The 24,434-nt window shown below is 32.6% G+C and overlaps 1 protein-coding gene across 3 annotated transcripts; it reads right to left on the bottom strand.

Moving 5' to 3' along the window:
* Positions 1-581: 581 nt before the first annotated feature.
* On the bottom strand, positions 582-24,399 carry LOC118201768 (uncharacterized). 3 transcript variants are annotated; one of them, XM_035373919.2, is made up of 2 exons: positions 23,866-24,388; positions 582-3,466 (listed from the first exon to the last, which is right to left on the bottom strand). In XM_035373919.2, exons 1-2 carry the CDS (start codon positions 24,258-24,260, stop codon positions 3,319-3,321), a joined length of 543 nt encoding a protein of 180 aa, XP_035229810.1. In that variant the 5' UTR covers positions 24,261-24,388; the 3' UTR covers positions 582-3,318. The 3 variants fall into 3 exon arrangements, with proteins under 3 accessions (XP_035229810.1, XP_085675173.1, XP_085675171.1); XM_085819047.1 differs by lacking the exon at positions 582-3,466 and adding an exon at positions 14,844-15,991 and having other exon boundaries at positions 24,341-24,399; XM_085819045.1 differs by lacking the exon at positions 582-3,466 and adding an exon at positions 14,844-15,991 and having other exon boundaries at positions 23,866-24,005.
* Between the last annotated feature and the right edge of the window lie 35 nt (positions 24,400-24,434).

Raw genomic sequence — 24,434 nt, 5'->3', positions numbered from 1 at the left:
CTGAAATCTAAGTAATCAATGAAATAGAAACTTTGCTGTGGATGCTAAAGTTAGCATAATTTTTAAAATAAGATCTTCACATTTTGATACGAAAGAAATAAATTTGCTTACTCTGAATACGAAATTTCACAATATGTGCTGTAAATAAAATTGCAGTTCTCATAGTATTTTATTCTGAAAATCTTCATTAACTATCAAATTATATTTGTGTGCATACTTTATAAGAATTTTTAAATTACACCTTCTGAGAAGTGAAATATGAAAATATTATACTACTATTCAATTCTGAAGAATATTTTTGTTAAATGCAATTAAGAATTTCTTTAGAAAATTAAAATTTGTTTATATATTTTAATTCATAAAAACATACAATCCATAACTACATTTCTTATCAAAATAAAATATAAATAAAATTGTCTATTATATTACACAATAAAAACTCAAGAGATGGAAGACAAGTTTTGTAATAATCTAAAACTAATATATTAAATGTTGCACAGCTGTAAAGAAATTTAAATATTGAAAACATGTAAGATAAAAATATTTTCAAATATTTGCAAGTTTTAAAATAAAGTTCATACTTAATTTTATAAAATAAACACTTTATTAGTAATAACTTTTTTAACATTGATAGAATGCAGTTATTGTTACCTTAATTTATAAATTAAATGTAATACATCATTAGCTTATTTTGGTCCACATGAATATAAAATAAAAATTTTATATAAACAATAAGAAAACTATATGGAAATTGATTATATACAGTTATTTTTAAAATATATGCATTTTTTACTTTATAAATACATGTTGCAGCAAGTATTTGTGTTTCTTATATTAGTTCTGAATAAAATTTGCAATGAACTGCATATAACAATAAGGGATTTTTTTCACCCCTTAACTGGCATATAGTGTACATCTAAATAATAATAAAAACATTTCACGCATCAGCTACAATTATGGTACTGCCCAAATTTCAGTAAAAAAATAATGAATCCTAGTTAATTCTGTAACAAAATTAATGAAATTTAGATCTGTAGTGCAGACCGACATATTGATAATTCATTAATCAGCCAAAATAACCTTTATTCTTGACATTAATAATTATTTACAGAAATAAATATGAACATATCTTGCATTATTTTAGAGATTATAGATAAGTTTTTTATTATGGGTGTTTTCTTTCAAAAGTCACTGGGTTATCTTAATATTTACGTTTTTTAGTATAGTTTACACTAGATCAGGGTTCCTTAAACTGTGGGTCGCCAAAAATTTTAGCAGTTTTCATACTTCTTTAACTTATTATAATAATTTTACAATTACCAAGTATTTTTACACAATGTATCTGGAAACAGATAAAGACAATACAGATAAAGAAAACAATGAAAACATTTCGACGCATTATAAAATATAAACTTTCATTTTCCTTGCTTTGCACGTGATGCTGTCATTTCATCTGTTACTTATTTAAAGTTTTCACATTGTTCTATGTCTTAAAATTAGAAATTAAAGTTAATGACCTAAAACTGCAATAGTATATATTACAGTACAAGTGAAATAAGTGACGGTTTCACTCATGCATGTGTCAGATTTGCGCAATACTTATGGGGTCCCACAAAATTTTTGTAAATATTATGGGGTCCTGGGGGCAATGATAAAAAGGGGTCGCAACTGGAAAAAGTTTAAGAAACCCTGCACTAGATTATTGTCAAAAATCTATTACGCATAAAATATTTGATAAGTTTAAATTCTACAATTAAACTGATTGCTGTATTTTCAATGTAAATTGATGTGTTATTTATATAGATTTTTTTATGCCACTGTAAGTCCCGACGAGTCCGGATTAACGACTTTTGACTGTATATATAATTTTTCTATTTTCTGTTTTAATTCTCTTTTTACCTTTAATTTCTGAAAAGGTCACACAGAACGAAAAATTATACAGTTCTCTTAGATTATTTAATGTTTTAGATTATTACTTCATTAGAAATCAGTCTGAAACAAAAAATATGTATAATCTAAAATGTATTTTATAATTTTTATATCAGTTATAATTCCACATTAAACAAATTAAATATATTTTTTTAAATAATATGGGATCACCTTAACTTTTGTTTTATATTTTTAAAAATCAATAGGTTTATTTTAATACAATTATTGAATTTGTCTAGAATGATTTAATTCACTTCTAAATTATTAAGTTATAATATATATACATATTATATGTACTCTTGAATTTTTAATTAAAAAGCAAAATAACTTATGTATACATATGAAACTAAATGCATCTGAATTTTATGAATTCAAAACAGTATGGAATGATTTAAAGTATAATACTTGATTTATGCTCTGTATAAAATGTTTAAAGTAATAAAGAGAGTAAATAAAAATAAGAAAAAACAATAAATCTCTAAAGAAGCATAAAATTAAGACTAGATTTCACAGTTTCAAACACATGTATAGAAATACATTAAAAAGTAATAAACAAATGTAAGTAGAAAAAATACTCTTGTTTCTTAATAAAATGTTAAGTTAGCTACACAAAAATTTTAAAATGTGTAAAGTATTTAAAATATTTTCAGATACTTGAGGAAGCTGCTGCAGTGCAATACAAATAATAAAAATTATCAGTTTTTAAAATATAAAGAGGGAAAAAATAAATGAGGTTTAAGAAAAGAATACTAATATTAAATATATGGCATATATTCTTATAAAATTGTGCAAGTAAACATTTTTTTTTTTTTTTTTTTTTTATCCCAGCTAAAAAGAAATAGTACACCAACAGTTTTATAAATTTTAAAAATGCTCTTTGGTTTTACACAATAAGTTGCTTTACTTTAAAAATATACATTAAACAAGCAAATATTTACCTTATTCCTTTCATAGATTAAAAAAAGATGCATAAATTACTAAAATATTAGACTATGCTTATTGTTAATACAAAGTAGCAACCTCCTCACTTTATTATTTAGCATTCAGCATGAAAGAAATAATTCCATGTTAGCTTATTAATGTACACTAATTTGAAATAATTTTAAATTTCATCTTTTGCAAATAACTATCTCGGTAAATTTGAAGATAATAGATGAAGTAAGGAACAAAAGATAAGTTCTGCCTCTTGTGATCATATTTATCACACAAAATATCTTAATTATGCAGATAAAAAACAAATTTCTGTTTTGGCATGTATGATTTTTGAAAATCTGATTTGAGGTTATTGATAAATATTATTTAGATTAATTTTAAATTTAAAAAATAGCCCTTGAAAACAAGTAAAAATAATTTTTGGAAAAAATTTCATTCATATAATTTATGAACAGTTCACTGCAAGGCGTACTTATGCTGAGCATCAAATAATGTGGCATCTTCTTCCTCCTCATCATCTCTATCAAGAGGTTCCATTTCCATATCTGATACTGTTGAAGTTATAATTCCATATTTTCGGCTTTTGCTCTTTTTATGTCGAAGTCTGTAAAAAATAACAATATTAACAGAAAAGTAATTTATAATGTATACCATTCCTTTCAAAAATCACACTTGGTCAAGATAAACAGAATAATTACATTGAATAATGTTTTAAAAAGTCAACTTCCAATTTGTAGCTTGCATGCACTAATTTTTTTTAATTAGAAGATCACTGATATTATGCCCATGAGCACACACACATGCATGGAAATAAAGAAAATATGAAATTATTCAGATTTTCATATTGCACCAGATGGTTTGTTGCCATCTTATGCTCTCACAAAGCTCACATTTTACTAATCTGCTTTTGGACCCATCTTCCTATCACAGCTTTTTGTTTGTCTCTTTAGCTTTATTATTAAGCACCACTTTCTTCGCACTTATGCCACATAAAATTTTAAATTCCCAATACAACACCGAGTGTTGGCATACATTTTTCTGTTTTTTCCATCTCTTATTTGGCATCATGTTAATGTTTAGTTTTCTTAGTAAGATGACTTATGCAACTACTTTTTATTATTAAATTTTTGCGTTTTTAACTTTATTAAATATGTTTTTCACACTTACACCACATAAAATTCAATAGCCAAATCACAAAATATTTAAAAACAGCATATCTTTAGAACATAAGATTCAAGCATTAAGCTTAACTCTTAGGCATATCCTAAGAACTTAAGTGTTGCCAAACATTTTTTATATTTGCTATATTATTTCTTAAAAAACTGAAACAGTTACCTCTACCACTAAATGAAGAATCTGTCTGTGTGTTCCTTGCACTGCAGAAAAACTATGGTGCATAGACCTACCAAATTTTGAACATACACAGTCCTTTACCCTAACATGTGCAGTTCAAATTTTTAATTTTTCATTAACAGACTCAGCAATTTAAAAGTGTCCACTGGCAACAATGTACAAAATAAAACATTTTTATCTTCAATGCATAACACTGTTGCCATGCACAAAATGTAAGATTTTAGTTAGCCTTTTAATTTTAATCAGCAAAATTCCACTACTTCAAAGCAGTGTGTTGCTACTGCCTGGAATAAAATACTTTTATTTTCCATGGGCCAGTGTGTTGCCATTCAATAACATGCAAGATATTTAACTTTCAAATTTAATCTGCTAATATTCAGAAACAAACCAAGCAATAAATGCAGTTCTTGTGATTTTTTTTAACTTTTTAATTCACTTTTTAAATCATGAGCTAATCAGAAATATGAAATATTTTTACGAAATTACACTACCTGGATTAATTAAAATTATATATTTTTTCTTTCTTATAACTATTTTAAGTAAGTTAACTGTGCAAGCAACTAGTTATAAAATGGAAAAAATATATAATGATTTTAGCAAGTCCAGCTAATATGATTTAATAAAAGTACTTCATATTTCTATTCTAATAAGACATCTCATAATTTTAACGCATTTTTATTTCTTTTGGTCCTATTAAGAAGTAGAAAAAATATTCTTAAAAACTATGCTTATTGCTTTAAATCATTTAGTTTGTTACTTAGTAACTCAAAAAATAAATCTAAAACTTAAATATCTTATGCTTTACTGAACAGCAACATGCTGATGCATGGAAATAATATGTATTCTATTTGAGGAAATGGAAAATAAAAGTATTTTACTTCAAACAGTTGCAGTTTCTAGCAGTCTATATTGCTTTCAAATAACCAAATGGCAACAGTCTGGCATGCTGGGATGATGGAGATAGAAATGTTTCATTTCAAACTGTGTTGCCGCTACTGGCTTTTAAATTGCTGAGTTTGTTAATAAAATATTAATTACATTTGAATAAAAGAAAATAACATACATAAAAAAAATAAACTAAAATAAATAAATCATTCAAATTTCGGGCTTTGAAGCCTACATGTTCAGGTGCAGGGCTACATACATTAAAAACTTGATGGCTATAGGATTTTTTTCCCCCTATACTGTGAGGAAGATATAGATTTTCATTATTTAATTTCTTCAAAAATAAAACACCACAATAACATTTGGTGGCAGCAGTCTGAAAAGCGAACAAAAACAAGGTTTAAGTTTAATGACACCTATGGTTTTTTTCACCAATAGTTAATGAGGGCAGCATAAAATGAAAAGCAAATGTAATAGTAATAAATATATCATCAGACATTTACATGAACTAAATACACAGATAGAACTTAAGATATGTAAGAATGCAAAACTGAAAACAAAATGAAAATGTTTTCCCCATGCAAATAATTGCAATGGCTACTTACTATAAACAAGATGATCAAGATATGATTAATAATTTCATTTTTCACAAAGTGGAATTTTGATTTCTTTCAGAAGGAATGGAAGAATCTGCCTATCAATAATTCTTTATTTCCATATCTTATACTATGTTTAATTTGATTAAAATTTAGTTTAACAGAATATTCAAAGATTCAGTAATTATTATTGTGTGCTGTCATCCTTTAACAAAACTGTTCCCTAAAGGTACATAAGATTTAACTGCGGTTACCTTACATAAATCAGTTCAAACTTTAGTAAATGAAAATGTTATTAATATAAATTATCATTATGTACAGCAGATGCTTCATGTTAGGATGGCAAACCTTTTATAGTTCTTGCATCAGTTTATTAATTTTTAATTAAAATGTGCAATACAAATTTATATTCCTTTTGAACCCTTAAAATATAATATAGATGTATATAACAGTTATGCAATGACCATTACATAATACAGTCAAAAGTCGTTAATCCGGACTCGTCGGGACTTCGGCGATTCCGGATTATAGATCATTAGTTTAAATCTCGTAAGATGGCATGCAGAAATTCTAAAATTAAAAATATGAAACCTTAATTTATGAAATAAAGAACAATTATAATCTAAAGGGTATCAAAATTTACAAACAAACAAAAAAAAAAAAAAAAAAAAAAAAAAGCTTAATATTTATTTGTTTACTTTATTAAACATTTCTTTCAATCTAAGTTGTTTTAAGTTGCTTCGTTTTATGTGATAATACTTTCTCTTTAATTCTATAAACAGACACAATTTCTAGTTCAGTTACAAAGTTCCGCTGTTCAAGTCCCGTTAATTGTTGTACCGAGAATACCGACTAACTTGTCAATCGAAATTTTTTCGTTTTCACTAACCTTTCTGTCACATTCTTCATGTCTTTATCCATTTTTTGCAGCAATTCCACTTTTTGTTTGATGGACATCGAAACATACTTTCGTTTTGTATGATCCTTTGGGAGCTCCAGAATCGGAAATTCTATTTGACATAATCGAAAGTTCAAGTTTACTTTTATAAAATTGCTCTTACAGCCTGCAAAAAATAATAAGCCGGATCCAATTCGAAGATTAGGGAACAACGCAATCATCAACATTAACTGAAATAGATAATTAGATAATTTTAGATTATACCGTCCGTTATACATAAAACGCACACGCGAAAACGTATTCTGCGCTTGCGCACATGCATATGCACAGTGGTAAAAGGTTTTACGCACATGCGTAAACTCCTATGCGCATGCGTCAACGCGGCGCATGCGCAGAAAGTTTTTAGCTTTGAGGTCCGGATTATGGGTGTCCGAATTAACGACTTTTGACTGTAGTTAAAATTATTTATTGTATATAAGTAATATGTACACATTTAGTTGTTTTATACAGTACAAAGTCCGTAATCCGGAATGATCCATAATTCGGACCTCAAAGCCACAAATTTTTTTTTGTATGCTTTACGCATGCACGCTTTGAAAGAAATATTTAATAAAGTAAACAAATAAATATTAAGCTTTTTCTTTTGTAAAATTTGACACTCTTTAGATCATAATTGCTCTTTATTTCATAAATTACGATTTCATATTTTTAATTGTATAATTTCTGCATGCCATCTTACCAGATTTTAAATTGATGATCTATAATCTGGAAAAACTTCTAATACGGACTCGCCAAAGTCCGGATTACGGACTTTGTACTGTATAAGGTGTCAATATATAAGACAAGATAAACATTAATTACTTTACTAAAACTTTTGAAACTGCTTTGCTTTTGCTACACTAGCAGTGTTTGGAGTTAAATAAATTTCAGAAAGCATTAGTTTTTCAAATTTGAATCACTTTTATGGATGAAAACGCCTGTTTACATCTGTGTGTTGTTCAAAATGATAGTTATAAATCTGAATAAATTTTGTCAGTTCTGGAAATGTGTTAATGATTGCCAGAAATGAATTATATATCAATTTCTGGGAGTGATAAAAGTTTACTAAATTTCTGATAAGGAACTGTTTTGAATCAATGAGTCTTAATTGTATGCAGTGCCAGCATTAAGCTTTTTGCTGCCCAGTACAATCACTGTGATTCTTCTTTATAGTGACTCTTCATTTACAGATTTTGTCCTTCCTCAAATTCTTCTGCCCTGCATATGCTCTGGCACTGGCCCTAGCTGTATATTACAACGCATCATCAATATTTATTATTCAGAAAGTGAATAAAATTTATAAATACAACTATGCTATTTTGTTTGGCAAAACCACTAAAATGGCTATTTAAAGGACTTAAAATTAGGAAAGCAACAACCTTATGCTTGGCACAGATTTTAGTCAAGTCTTTTGATTTCAAGGGTAAGCAGGTACAGGTCCTTAGTCATCAGGAGCAAAGATTGACATATTTCTTTGCCCCTGATGAACAACAACCTGTCCCTGTTTGCCCTCAAAAGTGATAGAGTCTTGACTAAAATCTGTTGTTGCTGTATTAATTTTATATTTACTTTGGCATACTTCTGCCTTTATTAAATGACTCTTAAAAAAACTTGAATTTCTCAGAAAATTCTTTAAAGTTCCTATTATCTCCATCAAACTCCTTTTTTTTTTTTTTTTTTTTCCACGTGTGCAAAATAACTTAAATCCTTATTTTCTGTGTGATAAACAGTTTTAGCTTCAGTATGAATGCACTGATGTCATTTACAATTTACTTGCCCTACTGACTAGTAACATCAGCTAAAAATGCTAACTCAAATAGCCATTTCTTATTACATAACGGGCCCACCAGCAGCCGAGTGGTAAAGTCGCTGAACATTGGTAGTTCGGTCCGAGGTTCGAATCCCGCGAACGGGCTGGCTGCATGGGTGTTTTCATGGTTTTCCCCACATGTAACGTGTATACAAGCCAGTTTCCCTTAGAAAGTCCTCTACGAAGGCATCCCTCCCCTTAGGCAGATAGCCCTAGTGTGCTTTACCATAATTAAATACACCACCACCTCATCACATAACAGAGCTTTTTCATTATTTGATTTATCCTTATCTTTCAGAAAATTACAAACACTATCTTACAGTTACTAAAATCTATTAAAAATTTTTTCTCTAGAAGCATTAACACTGAGGATGAGATCATCATATTCTGTATCTGAATAGATCATAACATTCTCCGATTTCTCTTATGTTTAAACCTTGCACTTTTATTTTATTCACTTAAGTGGTATCATAACATGCTTGAAATTTAGATTCTTTTGCATAGAGATTCTTCATGTATAATACAGTTATACTTTAGTAGACAACAACCTAAAAACCTTTCTAATAAAGTTAATCCCAGAAATTCTACCTATCATCAAAAGTACTTCAGCAGTGCAAATATGAATGAGCCCACAAGAATTTAGTTATTCATGTTCTAGCTATGACTTCATGAAATATGTCCTGCACTCCTTTTTTTTTTAACAAAGTGACTCAAGAGTATCAGTTGCTTTGAAGATGTTAAAATTATCATCCATTGTTCTCATAAAAGTGTTTGACCAGGGTACATCGTGTATATCAGTGCCCAAACTAATGAAAAAAGAATAAGCATGAACTTAGTCTTTTAATCCTTTGGCAACATCATTGGAAAGTTACCAGGCTGATAACTGTTTTGCTTGGACAGAGCAATTACATTTACTTCAACATTCTTATCATAAAGACATTTTTTAGATTTGTAACTACAGAGCTTAACACCTTTCTCTCCATTACAGAAAGGCTAACATAATAAGCACCATTCCCAAAAATGCTATTAAGATCTATAATAAAAAAATTACAGTTAATTTCCCAGCATCATGATGTCCATTTACAATGGATCCCATCTCATGTGGATCTTTACGGCAACGAAACGGCAGACAAATTAGCAAAGGCAGGCCGTAGTCTTTTAACTCCCTCCTCTTCTGCCCTCACCTATTTCTAAAAAAAAATCATAAATCATGGTGGAATGGCTTGTGCCCCCCACTCATCACTGGCACTTGGCTAGCAAGCCAGGTTGGACTCTAAACCCTAAATGTGAGGAGCTCCCAGACTGTGCTGTGCTCTCATGTATTGCCAGTAGACACATAAAGTTTCTCTCTTTCAAGAAAGGCATGTACCAAGTGCCACGAACATGAGGCATCTGCCAAACATATTTTGGTCTGTTTGGATCTTTCTAGGGAGGATATTTATACCAATCCCTTCCCCTTCAACCTTCTTAGAGTCAACGGTCTTTCGCGCGTGTGAATATGGAGGAAATGCAACAACAGAAGGGCTTGTGTTTTTTAACCAACAGGAATGTAGTCTCTTATAACACTTTCATACTCTCTAAACTTTATTTGCCAAATTAATCTCTCTCTCTCTCTCTCTTTTTTTCCCCCCCCCCCCCAACTTAATTCTTTCCGTAACTCAGACCTGATAACTAATTTAATTTTTTTCCTTAATTCAGGTTGATGTTTCCTACAGTGTCTTAAAACTAGACCTTCTATAGGTATGGATCAAATGAAAATGGAACAGTAACCATAACATGAAAAGGTATTATTTAATTTCATATGTAATCACCAAAATTACACAAGCACTTGTCCCACTGTTGCACCAAGTGGTGAATACCTCGTACATAGGAAGAGTTTGGCTGAGATTGAAACCAGTTTCGAACTGCATCCAGGACTGTCCAAGTGAAAACGTTGACCCCATAATGCCTTTCTTAGCAGGCCAAAGATGAGAAAGTTCAGAGCTGTATGGTAAGTATTCCAACACACTCCACCAAAGCTATGCAAGCATGGTCAGTATGCTCGTGGTTATATGTGGTTATTCATTGTAGTGGAGCAAAAGTCCTCCAGAGGACAACATGCCTGTCTGTTAGGGTCTGATTGCCACATGCAAACGTTCCAGGGTATTGCAGTACTAAGCAGTGTTGATTGATTGATGGAGGACAGGAACTTAATGAGAATAGGGGCCTTTCATACTAAAAAAATGTGAATTTGCCCTTACTCTGCATTATTATGATCTTCTTTGGTGGCAGGGAGCTGAGATGTTTCCATAGTTGGCTTTGTCGTTTGCTTTCTGGTTGGTAGTGATGGCATCAGGATTCATCACTTGTCACAACTTTGCCCAAGAAATTGTCCTCAGCATGATATCAGAGATGCTGCACGGACAATCCCATGCGAAGCCACCTCTGATTGTTTGTGAGATTGTGTGGCATTCACATTGCACTCAGTTTCCTACATTGCATTTTCTCTGTAATGATGGTATGAACAGAACTGAAATTCACACCCAGCTCCTTGATGTTGCCCTTTATTGTTCATCGTCTACTTGCATGGATGATCTGATCAACTTCATTCACCAAAGCATTCGTATGACAAAGTGACTTTAACCAAGTCACAAATCATCTTTTAAAGATTCCTGTTCCTCGTGAAAGCGCTTATACTAGTGCTGCGTACGAGTGGTAACTCCATACACTGTTTTCATTCGCTGATGCACTTCACAAACTCCAACACCTTCTGCCGCTAAATCGAATAACATCATGTTGCTCTTCTTTTGTGCAAACATTATGCAGACACAGATGAGACAACAAATAATTGGCTGCTGGTAGACACTATTGGTCGACTGCCAGCATATACTATAAGGGTTGTGCTGCAATAAGATTTCTCTTAGCTCCCTCACTTCCTTTAGACACAGTTTTCATGATAGTAACACAAAAATATCAAATTATGACCACTGTTCTGTGTTCATTTGATACACACTTAGATAGCAAAGAGGTAGACACAGTTTAAAACTGGTTTCAATCTCATCCAAACTCTTCCTATGAACGAAGTATTTACCGCTCGGTGCAAGAGTGGACTAGTGCTTGTGTAATTTTGATTACATTTGAAATTAAATAATACCTTTTAATTTTGTGGCTGCTATTTGGTTTTGATTTGATCCACCTTTATATTATCTTAAAAAAGGCTTTTACAAAAAAATGCACAACATTTTCCCTAAAGCATCTGCAATAAATAATAACTCATTCCCATCGTTTGTTAAAGGATCACTTGTATCATCTGCTTTTTTTCTGCTAATTTCCTTTCACCAAGTAATGGGAAACTATTTAAAAAAATTCAAATAAATTTATTTAAATTATTTTATCAATTCATTGTAGACATTCAAAAAAATAGTCCTCCAAATTTAAGATAAATTTCCTGTTTCCATGAAAGCCTTCTATGGTTCTATAAATGTGAAGTTACACACATATATTTATTTTTTCATACACTTTCTCTCTCTCATAATGTACTGTCTAGATAAAATATGAGATCACTTCCTGCCATACCATAGTCATTCAGGGGGAAATCACACACATAACCCATACATGCTCATTTCTTAAGTTTTGCTGATGATCATTGAAATTTTAAGACTACACCAACCGTACGTAAATATCAAAGAAAGCTAGTGGGGAAAAAAAAAAAAAAAAAAAGCCACATACAAATGCAGAAAATAACTGCAGATTTCAGTTTTCAGGGAAGTGGGCAAGAACTGAATGTACTTTTAAAGTAAAGAATTGCATTAAATTCTCATAAAAACAGAAATCCTTTATTTAAAAAAAAGCCAACAAAAAATGTATAAACTTCAAAACATTAAATCAAAAGTCCATCCAATGATATAATACAAGAATTAGCAATTGTAATTGAGTAAGTAGTGATGCATATCAGCATTTGATGACACCTCTTGCTTCATGATCAAGTAAGTGTAATAAGTGTGTAGTCTAGAATTTCATTGGCAGGTTAACTGTCATTTGTTTTTTTACATTGGTTAAAGGTTAATGGCAGAAATTAAACATAATTTAGTGAAAAATTATTAAAAGAATTTTGTATAAAAGCATTAGTTAATATAAATTACAAAGTCTGGCAAATGATTATTCGTGAAATATTGAAATTAAAGCCAATTTTATGGAAATTGGAAAATTACTGAAAAATTAAGTCACCTCTTATGGAAAAAAATTTCTAATATGATGTAGAGTCACCTCGGACAGATATGCATACCTCACATCTTGATTTCATAGACTTTATTTACCACATTAATCAGGTCTTTTGGAATTGCACACCACTCTTCTAAAAGTGCACTTTTCAGCTCCTGAAGGGATCGGGGAGGAATTTGGCATCCTAGGGCATCCCACACATGCTCAGTTGGTTTCAAGTCCAATGAGTATGGCGGTTGATCCATTTGAGTGATATCTTCTTTTTGTAAGAATTCTGATACCACATATGCTCGATGAGGCCTAAGCATTCTCATCCATTAACAAAAGCTCTGGGTCAACAGAACTTGAAATTCCAATACAGCCTGTTGCAGACATTTATCATGATTCCTTTCTTAAACCATCACACTGCAGTCATGCAAATGAGATATTTCATGGACAAGGGAAGGCAAGTTGCATTATCCTTACTCCAGATAAAAACACATCTAGAATCACTGTTCAGATTACATCTGAACACATCAGTAAAAAATACTCGAGTCGTCTTCTTGGCCCCACTGAACATGACAACGGCACTACATTAAATGGGAGCCTCTAGAAGCTGGAGTGAGTAGGATACAACCCATTAGTTTACTGTTATACAGTCCAACTTGGTAAAGCCTTTGTGCAGTAGAAAGGCTAATTCGAGTTCTGTGGCAGTCTGAAAGTCAAAAACTAAACTTCTTGCAGTCGTTTCATGCTTTCTTCGAGCTGACAGCAATAGAAAATGGTCTTCTTCTTCAGTTGTTGCTCTTGGTCACCCTTGACTAGGCTGTCTCTCAGCTGATTCAGTGCTTAAAAAGTGCCTCTAAACTCTTGATATGATACTTTAAGGGACATTCAAATCTTGGTTGACCTCCCTCAATTCTACCAATTATTTGCCACTTTTGACTTTCACATATATGATGCCATTGAGCCATAACTATTGAATGCTGATCACTGTCAGAACCACATTCACTTAAAAGAACACTGCAGACCATAATTTCCACATGTGCCTATTGTGCACCATATTATCAATCACTGAATTTGCATAATTCTGGTGCTAACTTATGACCGCAAGTGCAATTATGTGTTCAATTGTATATAATTAACATAAATAATTACAGCATTGGACAACATTAACTTAGTGAGCATATTTTTTTCATATTATTCTTTAATTATGATGACTAGTATATATATAGAGAGATAATAAGATAAGTAGAGAGGTAGCTGTTAGAGATGAGATGTTTATTTGCATCATAATTCCTTGGACAAGCTTTGATGCATAGATGGAATGATGGATTTGCAGACAGTTAAGAACAAATTCAACATTTTATTTTGTAATAAAGCAAGCATTGATAAGCATTAACAGGTTTGCACATCATCACTATTGCTGTGTCATGTACCCCACAATTTTGGATATCTTACTTATTTTTAAACAATGGACGAAGCAAGGTGGCAACAATGTATTGTATCTTTGACTAGCATCAGCAAGGCAAAGCAAAGAAAAAGGGGTCTACGCATCAGCAAATCACAAGGTATATATAATAAATACTTTCTTTAACCCCTTTTTGTGCCCATAAGGTCGGCCGGCATCACATGCCATGCGACAGAATGAAAAATTCCATCATTGAAACTAACTGACTTTGTCACTACTCCTTATCAATCACTGAATTTGCTTTTGGCTTTAAATTCCATGATTATTTTTATGTTTCTGAATATTGCTAAGAGATATCGTGACTAGTCCTAGTTTCTTCACAATTTTTGCAGTGAGATTTCTCACCTTGAATATCTGTGTGATATCTGTTAGAATTTCAAAAAACATTCAAGATATTTTTTATATTTATAGCCAAATTGTTTTGATAAAGTAGGCCAAAAAATAATTATATAAATGAGTTTGGTTTTGTGATAAATGTGGTATCACATTGTACTTTTTTTAATTTAAAACTTGAGTGCATTGAAGGAAAAACTGTTGATTCAGTGAACAGGATATCACATATTTGACCACCCATAGAACTATCAAAAACTGCTTACTGTCAAAAATATTTTGCATTTTCGAATTTAGGATATTAATTTTCACTAATAAAAAAATGTTTTTCTTGGGGGGGGGAGGGGTCAGAAATTTGAAAAAGAATCCGACCAAGAAGGGGTTAATCTGACAGGGTGAAAGCCGTCCACACTGCAGCATGATTACATAAAACAACCATGAAATATACCGGGTGATCAAAAAGTCAGTATAAATTTGAAAACTTAATAAATCACGGAATAATGTAGATAGAGAGGTAAAAATTGACACACATACTTAGAATGACATGGGGTTTTATTATAAAAGCAATAATCTGATCAGAAAAGCAGTAATTAGCATAACAAATTAAGACAAAGCAAGTTCTTTACAGGAAATGCTCAATATGATCATCATTCCTCAACAATAGCTTTAATCGAGGGATAATGTTGTGAACAGCACTGTAAAGCATGTCCGGAGTTACGGTGAGGCATTGGTGTCGGATGTTGTCTTTCAGCATCCCTAGAGATGTCGGTCGATCACAATACACTTGCGACTTCAGGTAACCCCAAAGCCAATAATCGCACGGACTGACGTCTGGGGACCTGGGAGGCCAAGCATGACGAAAGTGGCGGCTGAGCACACGATCATCAACAAACGACGCACGCAAGAGATCTTTCACGCATCTAGCAATATGGGGTGAAGCGCCATCCTGCATAAAAATCGTACATTCCAGCAGGTGTTTATCAGGCAGGCTGGGGACGATGCGATTCTGTAACATATCGGCGTACCTCTCACCCATCACGGTAGCAGTTACAAAACTAGAATCACGCATTTCCTCGAAGAAAAAAGGCCCGATAACAGTAGATGTGGTAAATCCAACCCATACCATGACTTTCTCGTCGTGCAACGGAGTTTCCACGACAGTTCTAGGATTTTCGGTAGCCCAAATTCTGCAGTTGTGGGCGTTGACAGACCCTCAGAGCGTGAAATGAGCTTCATCGGTCTACAACACGTTACTCAACCAATCGTCATCTTCCGCCATCTTTTGAAACGCCCACACCGCAAATGCCATCCGCTTCACTAAATCGCCAGGTAACAGTTCGTGATGCCGATGGATTTTGTAAAGATAGCATCGGAGGTTATGCCTAAGTGCCAACCAAACAGTAGTGTATGGAATGCCGGTGCGACTGCATGAGCACTGACTTCCCCGTGCATAGACGAACCCGCTACAGTCTCCATTTCTTCCTGAACTGTCTCAGCAGCATTACGCCTTGTTCTTTCTTTTGAATACAGAAGGAATTCTCTTGCTTTAAGCATTACTGCCACTATATCTAAAACCAGAAAATTTATTGTCATTGTCTCAGTTTCAATAAACAGAGAAGATGGCCATACATTACACAAGACATTTACTAATGTTTGGAGAACAGAATTTCATGATTCTACTGACAAATAGATGCAGTCTTTGATGGTGAAATTTTTTTATAATCACAAAAAGAAATAGAATGTCGATTTTATAGAATTTTTGGTAAAAGTATATTTACAGGTGCCCGTTGGTGATACATGGCCACCAAGTTTGTGCAATTTTTCGACTTGTTATTTTGGCTTTGCATAGGGGCAATTTTATACAAATCCAACATAAGAAGTCACAGAATTGCACAAACTTGGTATCCATGTACACATCGGCCTATTTTCACTTAAAGAAATTCGGAGAATTGCACAAACTTGGCATTGCACACTTCCTTGACTTTGTTCATGTACACACCGATTTATATTCACTCAAAAAGTTAAAGGAGCAGCCAACAAAAAATATATAATCTCAATAAACTACATTTTAAATCAAACAATGAAATAACATAAAAAAGGAAAGTCATCTTAGCACTACACACAGGAAATATCCACTCACCTTATTTACACAATTCCCTGTCTTCAGTCGAACAAAATTCCTTAACAGCATCCTAAAATTATCTAAACTAGAATTTGTATATTGGTGTCGCCACAAAAATAAGAGTAAAAAATATCCTCTGTTGTGCAAGTATCCTCCGACACTTGACCATACACATTTCCTTCCTACAAACAGGACACTTATAATGGCTACTATGTAAACCTCCATTTACACACCAGGTCAATTAATGCTTTTTCCCCCTTTCATTCAAAATCGTACAGAAACTTCAATTTAATCTTACAACATTCAGCCATTTTACTGTGTAAACCACAAAATAACAACATACCAAAATCCATCCCATCATTCAAATTCACCGCAGCCAATTACATCATAATAGGGTTTCCATAGCATTCAACTACTCAGGTTATCATAAATGAAATAACAACTTACCCATAATCCAAGAGGCACCTTTCAATCTAGTCTAACCGAATTTTTTTCAGAAACTCTCATTTGTATTGGCATTTTATACAATGTTTCATGCACCGGTCCATTGGTTTAAGAAGTATTTCCATTATGATGCCATCATTTAGTAAGATTTCTCTTTTCTTCTGTATGTCATTCTCTATGTTGATGTTTCCTGAACCTATAAACTGAACGTTTACATTCTGAGAGGTTACGTGGATTTTAGGTCGGCGGATTTTTGGTATCTGACTGTATAAAAAGTTGGGGCCAATGCAGGATAGCATGATACAGGAGTGATGATTATGAGATGTTTTTAAGGGATCCAAGAATTTGATGAGTATTAGGAGAATAGCAACCACAAGATTTCAAATAATTTCACTTGCCTTACCTGTATCTCATTTCCAAACTTTTCTGGGAATCTTTGCTGACATTTAGTCTAACATGCTTTAATGAGTTTGGGTACCATATAGCTAAAAAAAATCAAGGCTCTAATAATGTGCAATTACTGACAGATGATTTTAAAAGTACACTCTAGTAATTCTGGAAATAGGAAAGAGAACGTGCAGACTGCTCTGTTAGTTACTTGCTGCAAAAAACTTATTGCGACTCAAGTATTTACATTTGGTACCTATTAAGTGCTGAATGAGAAAATCCCTAACTCCAAAATCAACTTCAGTGAAGATGAAACTTATTAAGATGATACATAATTACTACACATTCACTCAGAATTCTAAGTGCAGCAAATCATAAAATTTCTCAATTAAAAGAATTAAATATGATATTTTCCTTTTTGTTAGAATTACTTATGTGTGTGGCTATATACATATATTAACAAAATGTGGGTTAAAAACTGTTTTTAAGATCACTCTCCTTAAAGTACAGGATGGTTATAATTCAAGTTCCACTTTGAAATGGTCATAAAAGGAAAGCTATTGGACCAAATATTATCAAACTTCATAATCGTCTAAAGGAGGTCATAGGAATTTATTTTCTGCGAAAAAAAGAAAAAGTTCAAAAACTCATCATAAATGGCACTGTATGCAATACTGTTAAAAGAAATTAGGGTTGGAGTCTAACTTAACCTTTTGTTACACAGGTTCAACGTGCTGTATATACCTTTAACCCGTTCACGTTGAGCACCTCTGTTACCGAGGCATTCTATTGGGACGGCGCGTTAACTGGATACGTCGTCTTGTGGGGGACGGGCAATTTGCGCTGCTAAAGCCTAACTTTGAAAAAAATTTGCATCAATTAAATTTGTCATCCAATTGTTCCAATTTTTGATACAACATGAGAAGAACATTCAGGTAGTTCTCAGAATTAATTTTAAAACTTTGTTATATTTATAAATTTTATAAAATACTTATTCTAGAATAATATAATTTTTCCTCTATTTTCATTCAAAGTGTAAAGAAATAAAATAAGCATGGTGTATTAGAGATGCAATGAAACTTATAGGCATGATGTTTATTATTTTCATTTATCTTAATTTTAACTCTAAGATTATTTTGGAAATTAATTTTTTGAAACCCGATTATTATTCACTTATTTATAATACACGAGAACAAAAACAAAAAAAAAAAAAAAAAAAAAAAAAAAAAAAAAAATTTAAACTAAATAATACTATTTTTATTGTATTTTAAATATTGGGGTATGTGATACCCCACGCGCCCACTCTAGTAACTTTTCTTGGTGCGACTTCCGCCGGGTTAAATTAAAAAACATTCCAGAGCATCGAGAACATGTTCATTTGTTTATTTGAAATGACACAGTAAGAGCCATCACGTTACTCAACACTAACGAATTAGCATTTGTGTATATTCTTCTACATTCAAATACCTATATCACAAAAATAAAAATAAAAAGTACCTCAAAGCATCGTGAACACGTGCATTTGTTTATATCAAATGATGCAGTTAAAGAGACATTACATTGCTTAACACCCACCTGTGAATCTCCCTCTCATTCCAAAAATAAAAAACATTGCATAGGAATCAAGGTATGCATAACTTAACTTTCGATATATTTCCCCATAACATACATACAGCTACATCTAGCGGCAACAAAAAATACTAATTAAACGTTCTATCTAAAAAGTCAAATGTGGTACGCCCTGCCATAGAGTAAATTAAATGCTGATTCAAATATAACACAACCGGCCATGAGGTAATGTTTGCTGCTGATGGCATGCCCGTACTGAACAGGTTAAGAAACTTTGACCTGAACAAAATTATCATTTAAAGGGGTTAAAGGTGACAAAAGTCCAATCTGCCATCCATGTAGTGGAGAAATCCATCCTTGAAAACCGCAAATTAGCATTTAGAAAATGGGAGATCTCAAATCACTCGTAAAAGTGTGCGCAATCCGGAAACCGTTTTCTTACAGATTGCTAATTTGTGATTTCTGAAGCCTGAATTCAGCCCTAAGACATGAAGATATCGGTTTAAAATGTTTTTAATCATTTCTAACATGAAACTGTTTAAGGGGTTATGCAAAACCATAATGGCTTATGGCAACAAGAAGAAAATGATTAATGCAAATATCCTAAACAATTTGGTGAAACTGAAAGATATGATATGCTGACATGTCTGTAACAGTCCTCTTGATATGCTAAGAGTTGCTGTTGAGAATGCAATACTTAACTTGTTTTCGGAAAATGGTAGAAGCCACATTGAACGTGCTCTGTAACACGTTTCAGAAATGAATAAACACATTTTAAACCGACACGTATTATTTCAATAATACAGCATACAACTCCATTTTCCCCTAGTGATGAGTTTTTGAACTTTTTTTATCATAAATAAATTACCATGACCTCCTTTGCACGATTACCAAGTTTCATAACATTTGGTCAAGTAGTTTTTCTTTTATGACCATTTCAAAGTGGAATTTGAACTATAACCATCCTGTAGAATGTGCTAAAAACTGCAATGTATTACAGAATATTACAGAAAAAGTTATTCTGTTGCAGAAAATCAACACAACATTGATAAAACCTTTAGAACAAATATTCACATATTCTAAAATACTACTAGAACACAGATAAGTGAGAAAACTAAGAAAAGCTGCTATGACACCAATGTATGGACCAAATTTTCAAGCACATTTCAACTACAAAAGTAGCATATCAGAACACTTGACAACAAATATATTTGACAAAATTGTAAATTCTTTGTCATCTGATTTTAACAAATTTTATCAAAATTAACTTTTCTTAGTACGTGTTTTATTTCTTCATACCTGTCCTTTTTTTTAAAGGAATTTACAATATTTATATGGTACTTTTTAGTTAAATCGGCCACTGCAAGCATTTTGATGAAATTTCGTGATATTTAATTACTCAAAAACTATAAAAATACAACAGCAACCTCAAAAAATGAAAAGCCATAATATAAGGAGAAAAAGAACATTTATTTATATTTCTGGAGGTCATAATTCAGCAATGGAATCAAATATTGACACTTTCCAATTTTCACCCATATTTATTTGTCCTTTCCACAATCTGATGGAAATTCTTTAAGCACAACAATATATGAAGCACAAAACAATAAGATACAAATCCTATATGGAACTATGAAACAAATTACTGGCACAAAGACTTCTTTCCCTGCTGTTTTTTACTTTCTTCTCCAAATACTTTACCTACCAATAAACTGGGGACTGCTGGTAGCAAGTTAAATTCTTTGTATGTTTCAGAGAGAAGGGGATGAAGAATACAAAAGACTGAATGATGTTGCATAAAGACTACTGCATGTACACACTTCTGAATACAGACACATACACTTCTGAATTCACTCCTGATAACAGAAGAGTAGAGAAAAAAATATTGAATCAATGATATTGCATGCACAGCCTCATTATCAGTACAGTCTGAAAATTATACATGTTTGCAATCTGGTTATGCGGTTCACCAATTCTGGTGACAAATCTTCAGACTTTGACAGCTGCTCCAAGTGACAACTTTAGCACAGAAGCATCTTTAGCAATATTTTACAAAATTTAAAAATCTATGATAGATGTTATACATTATACACATAAGTTACTTGTCACTAACTAGTAATATACACTCATGTCCATAAATTAAGGATAATTCGGAGTCACGCGGAAATCGAACTCTAAAATAAATATATCACCTGTAAAATCACTACACACGTCTTCAAGGATCATATGCAAATTTCAGGAAGTAACCAGATGACACTGATGGTACATCATAATGACAATAGTGTATGATAGTGATATATAAGGAATACAGGCAAAGAAGTAAAGTTGTTCGCAGGCACTTTATAAGCATTTCAGTGCAATAACCGAATAGTTATGACACAAAGGACGTATTTGGATGATTTTTTACGTGGTAGAATTATCGGCCGTCTGGAATGTGGGCGTACCCAACTGGAAGTATCAAACGAACTTGGAATTGCCCAGAGTGTCATCTCCAGGCTTTGGCAACGATTCCAAGATGATGGTAATGTGAGTAGACATTACAGCACAGGTTGCCCCAGAGTTACAATGCCGAATGAGGACCGGTATTTGGCAGTTACTGCCAAGAGAAACAGGTGGAGCACAACCTCAGACCTGTCTCTTTAGCTCTCTTCAGCCACTGGTATGACAATTTCAAGGCAGACCGTGTACAGACGCTTAGGGCAGATTGGTCTATATGCTCGTAGACCTGTCAGATGTGTTCCACTTATTGCAACTCACTGTCGCCTGCGGTTAACCTGGAGTAGAGAGCATGCATTGTGGACACCGCAACAGTGGGCTTGTGTGATGTTTTCCAATGAGTCCAGGTTTAGCTTGCAGTCTGATTCTCGCCGGACTTTCATATGGAGAGCTCCAGGTACCCGTTACCACCAAGAAAACATCATTGAACGACATCGTTACGGTGGTGCAGGAGTGCTCGTTTGGGGTGAAATTATTCTGGGTTCCAGAACTGACCTGCACGCTCAAATTAGAACCATGACAAGCCAAATCTATCGGGACATCATTCTGGAATAACATGTACATTTGTTTCTGAGCGCTGTGGGCGCACAATTTGTGTTTATGGATGACAACGCCCGCCCTCACCGTGCAAACATCGTAAGCGAATGCCTTCAATCGGAGGATATCACCCGTATGGACTGGCCAGCATTCTCACCGGACTTGAATCCAGTAGAGCACGTGTAGGACATACTTGGCCGACGAGTTGCAGCCCGTCAACTTCCTCCTACATGTCTACCGGAACTTCGGAGAGCATTGCTTTTTGAGTGGTGTAATATCACTCAAGATCAGATCGATAATTTGATACTCAACATGCCTAGGCATTGTACGGACTGTATTGCATCGTCTGGAAGACATACGATGTATTAACAATCATACCAACCATGTAATATTGGTTTTTTGTAAATAGGTTTTCTTTGTAATTTGCTCCAGGGAGAAAAAAATCACTAATTTTTTTAATAATATCAAACATATAGCATATTTTTTGCTCTTTACCTTTTGTTTAATAAATAAGCTTTACAAATAAGTTTTCCTTCTAACTCTTCCTTTGCCTGATTTTGCATTATCCTTAATTTATGGACATGAGTGTATTTCTGAAGAATATTTTTATCCAGTTGAAGACTTGTAGAGGAATGTAAAACACTCTCTTGAGTCCAATCACACATGAGTCCAACCTTCACGTGTGATTCACTCTTGACTTAAGATGACTTAATACAAATTAAATCTTAATTTAATTAAAAAAGGTAGATGTTGCACATACAGGTTATTTCACGTGTTTCAGATTCTGAAACTGGGGAAGTGAGAAACTGGTAGAGCAATTTTATACCTAGTATAAGTATAAGGGACCCGGAACCGGTGGGCTTACGGCTGAACACAGGTCGTTTTAGTCACACTAAACAATGATCGACAGTTTAATCGCAAAAGTACTTATTTACCTATACGCAAAATTTGGAAGACAATTTGAAAAAAAATATATATATATATAATTTATTTCCTAAACCGTATTGATTAATTGATTATATTATCTCCTAAGTTTAATTAAAGTAGAATTATTTTAAAAGTGTGCATCCATACTGGTAAGTTATATTTTGAAAGATGTTTTGAAGTAATTTGAAAGCAAAATGTTAATAATGTTTTAACGGGGACTGGAGTTAAATCATCACGAAGAATAATATTACAATTGCAAAAGTAAAAATTAAAACATGTAATTATTGTCATTGATCGGAAATTAGTTGACTTTTCAAGGGGAACAAACCAACTCCCGTTCAATGATCAATAATTGATAGAAATACGTAAATATGAAAGTGTTTCGTCTTTACTCGAGTTATAAATTAAAGCCAAACCGGCAATTCTAGTCAGGCCAAATATTTCCGCGAATAGTTGTTACTCAAAGAACTGATTCTCATGAAGCATTTTAGTCAATTCAATTTGGAGTAAAAATCAATTACTGTAGAGAAATCTTGTAAAACTCGAGTAATCGTCCCCGACACTATCATCTTTATGTATTTTAATTTCCGATCAATGACAATAATTACATGTTTTAATTTTTACTTTTGCAATTGTAATATTATTCTTCGTGATGATTTAACTCCAGTCCCCGTTAAAACATTATTAACATTTTGCTTTCAAATTACTTCAAAACATCTTTCAAAATATAACTTACCAGTATGGATGCACACTTTTAAAATAATTCTACTTTAATTAAACTTAGGAGATAATATAATCAATTAATCAATACGGTTTAGGAAATAAATTATTATTAACTAACTTTGCAGCAATTGCGCAAGTAATAATAACTTGTATTCGCACTAAATGCATTTAAGTTCATACAACATTATATATATATATATATATATATGCCGGTGAATAAGTGCAGAAGATTCTTACCTTATGCCTCTTACTATGAAGAAAATTACAATAACAGACATAATGCCTAGCGCAACGTAAGCTGTCCTTTGCAAAGCACCACTTTTAATGTTTAACATCCAAACCGGTAGGCTTACGGTTGAATTAAAATAATTGTCCACAGACGACTTTGTATTAACTGTCTTATTATGACTAGGAAATTTTTCGTATGAAATATTAAGACTTCTAGAATGATTTACATTTCCAATATTTTCCTCGTGTCTCTTAGAATAAATAAGTTCTCCCAGCGATGATTCATTAGAAGACGAGTCTTCCGATTTCTGGGAATAAACGACCGTATGGCTATGAAAATGTACACATATTGACCATACTAAAATTAATCCCAGTATAGTTCTTTGAAGTAAGAAAGAGAACATCAGTTCTGGAAAAAATACAAAGGAACAAGTAAAGGAAATTAAAATACGATAACTTTATAAAGTAGAATTGCGACTTTTACATGATAATGGATTGCGGTCGCCGCTGGCCAAGAGTCACAAGCGCGAGTCTCCTTTCCCCATCGATAGAAAGACTTGTGTCAACGATAGGGGAAT

Source organism: Stegodyphus dumicola, chromosome 6 (assembly GCF_044657685.1).
Source record: "Stegodyphus dumicola isolate Sdum_Otavi_A_Nest chromosome 6, ASM4465768v1".
Classification (NCBI taxonomy): Eukaryota; Metazoa; Arthropoda; class Arachnida; order Araneae; family Eresidae; genus Stegodyphus; species Stegodyphus dumicola.
This window is presented reverse-complemented; position numbering and strand designations above follow the sequence as displayed.

What these genes read in the sequence shown, in the direction of transcription:
- LOC118201768 (XM_035373919.2), bottom strand. Translation starts at nt 24,260, where the DNA reads ATGTTCTCTTTCTTACTTCAAAGAACTATACTGGGATTAATTTTAGTA. An exon ending in TTCATAGTAAGAGGCATAAG is followed by an intron (nt 3,467 to 23,865) that starts GTAAGAATCTTC and finishes TATTTTTTACAG; the next exon opens with ACTTCGACATAAAAAGAGCA.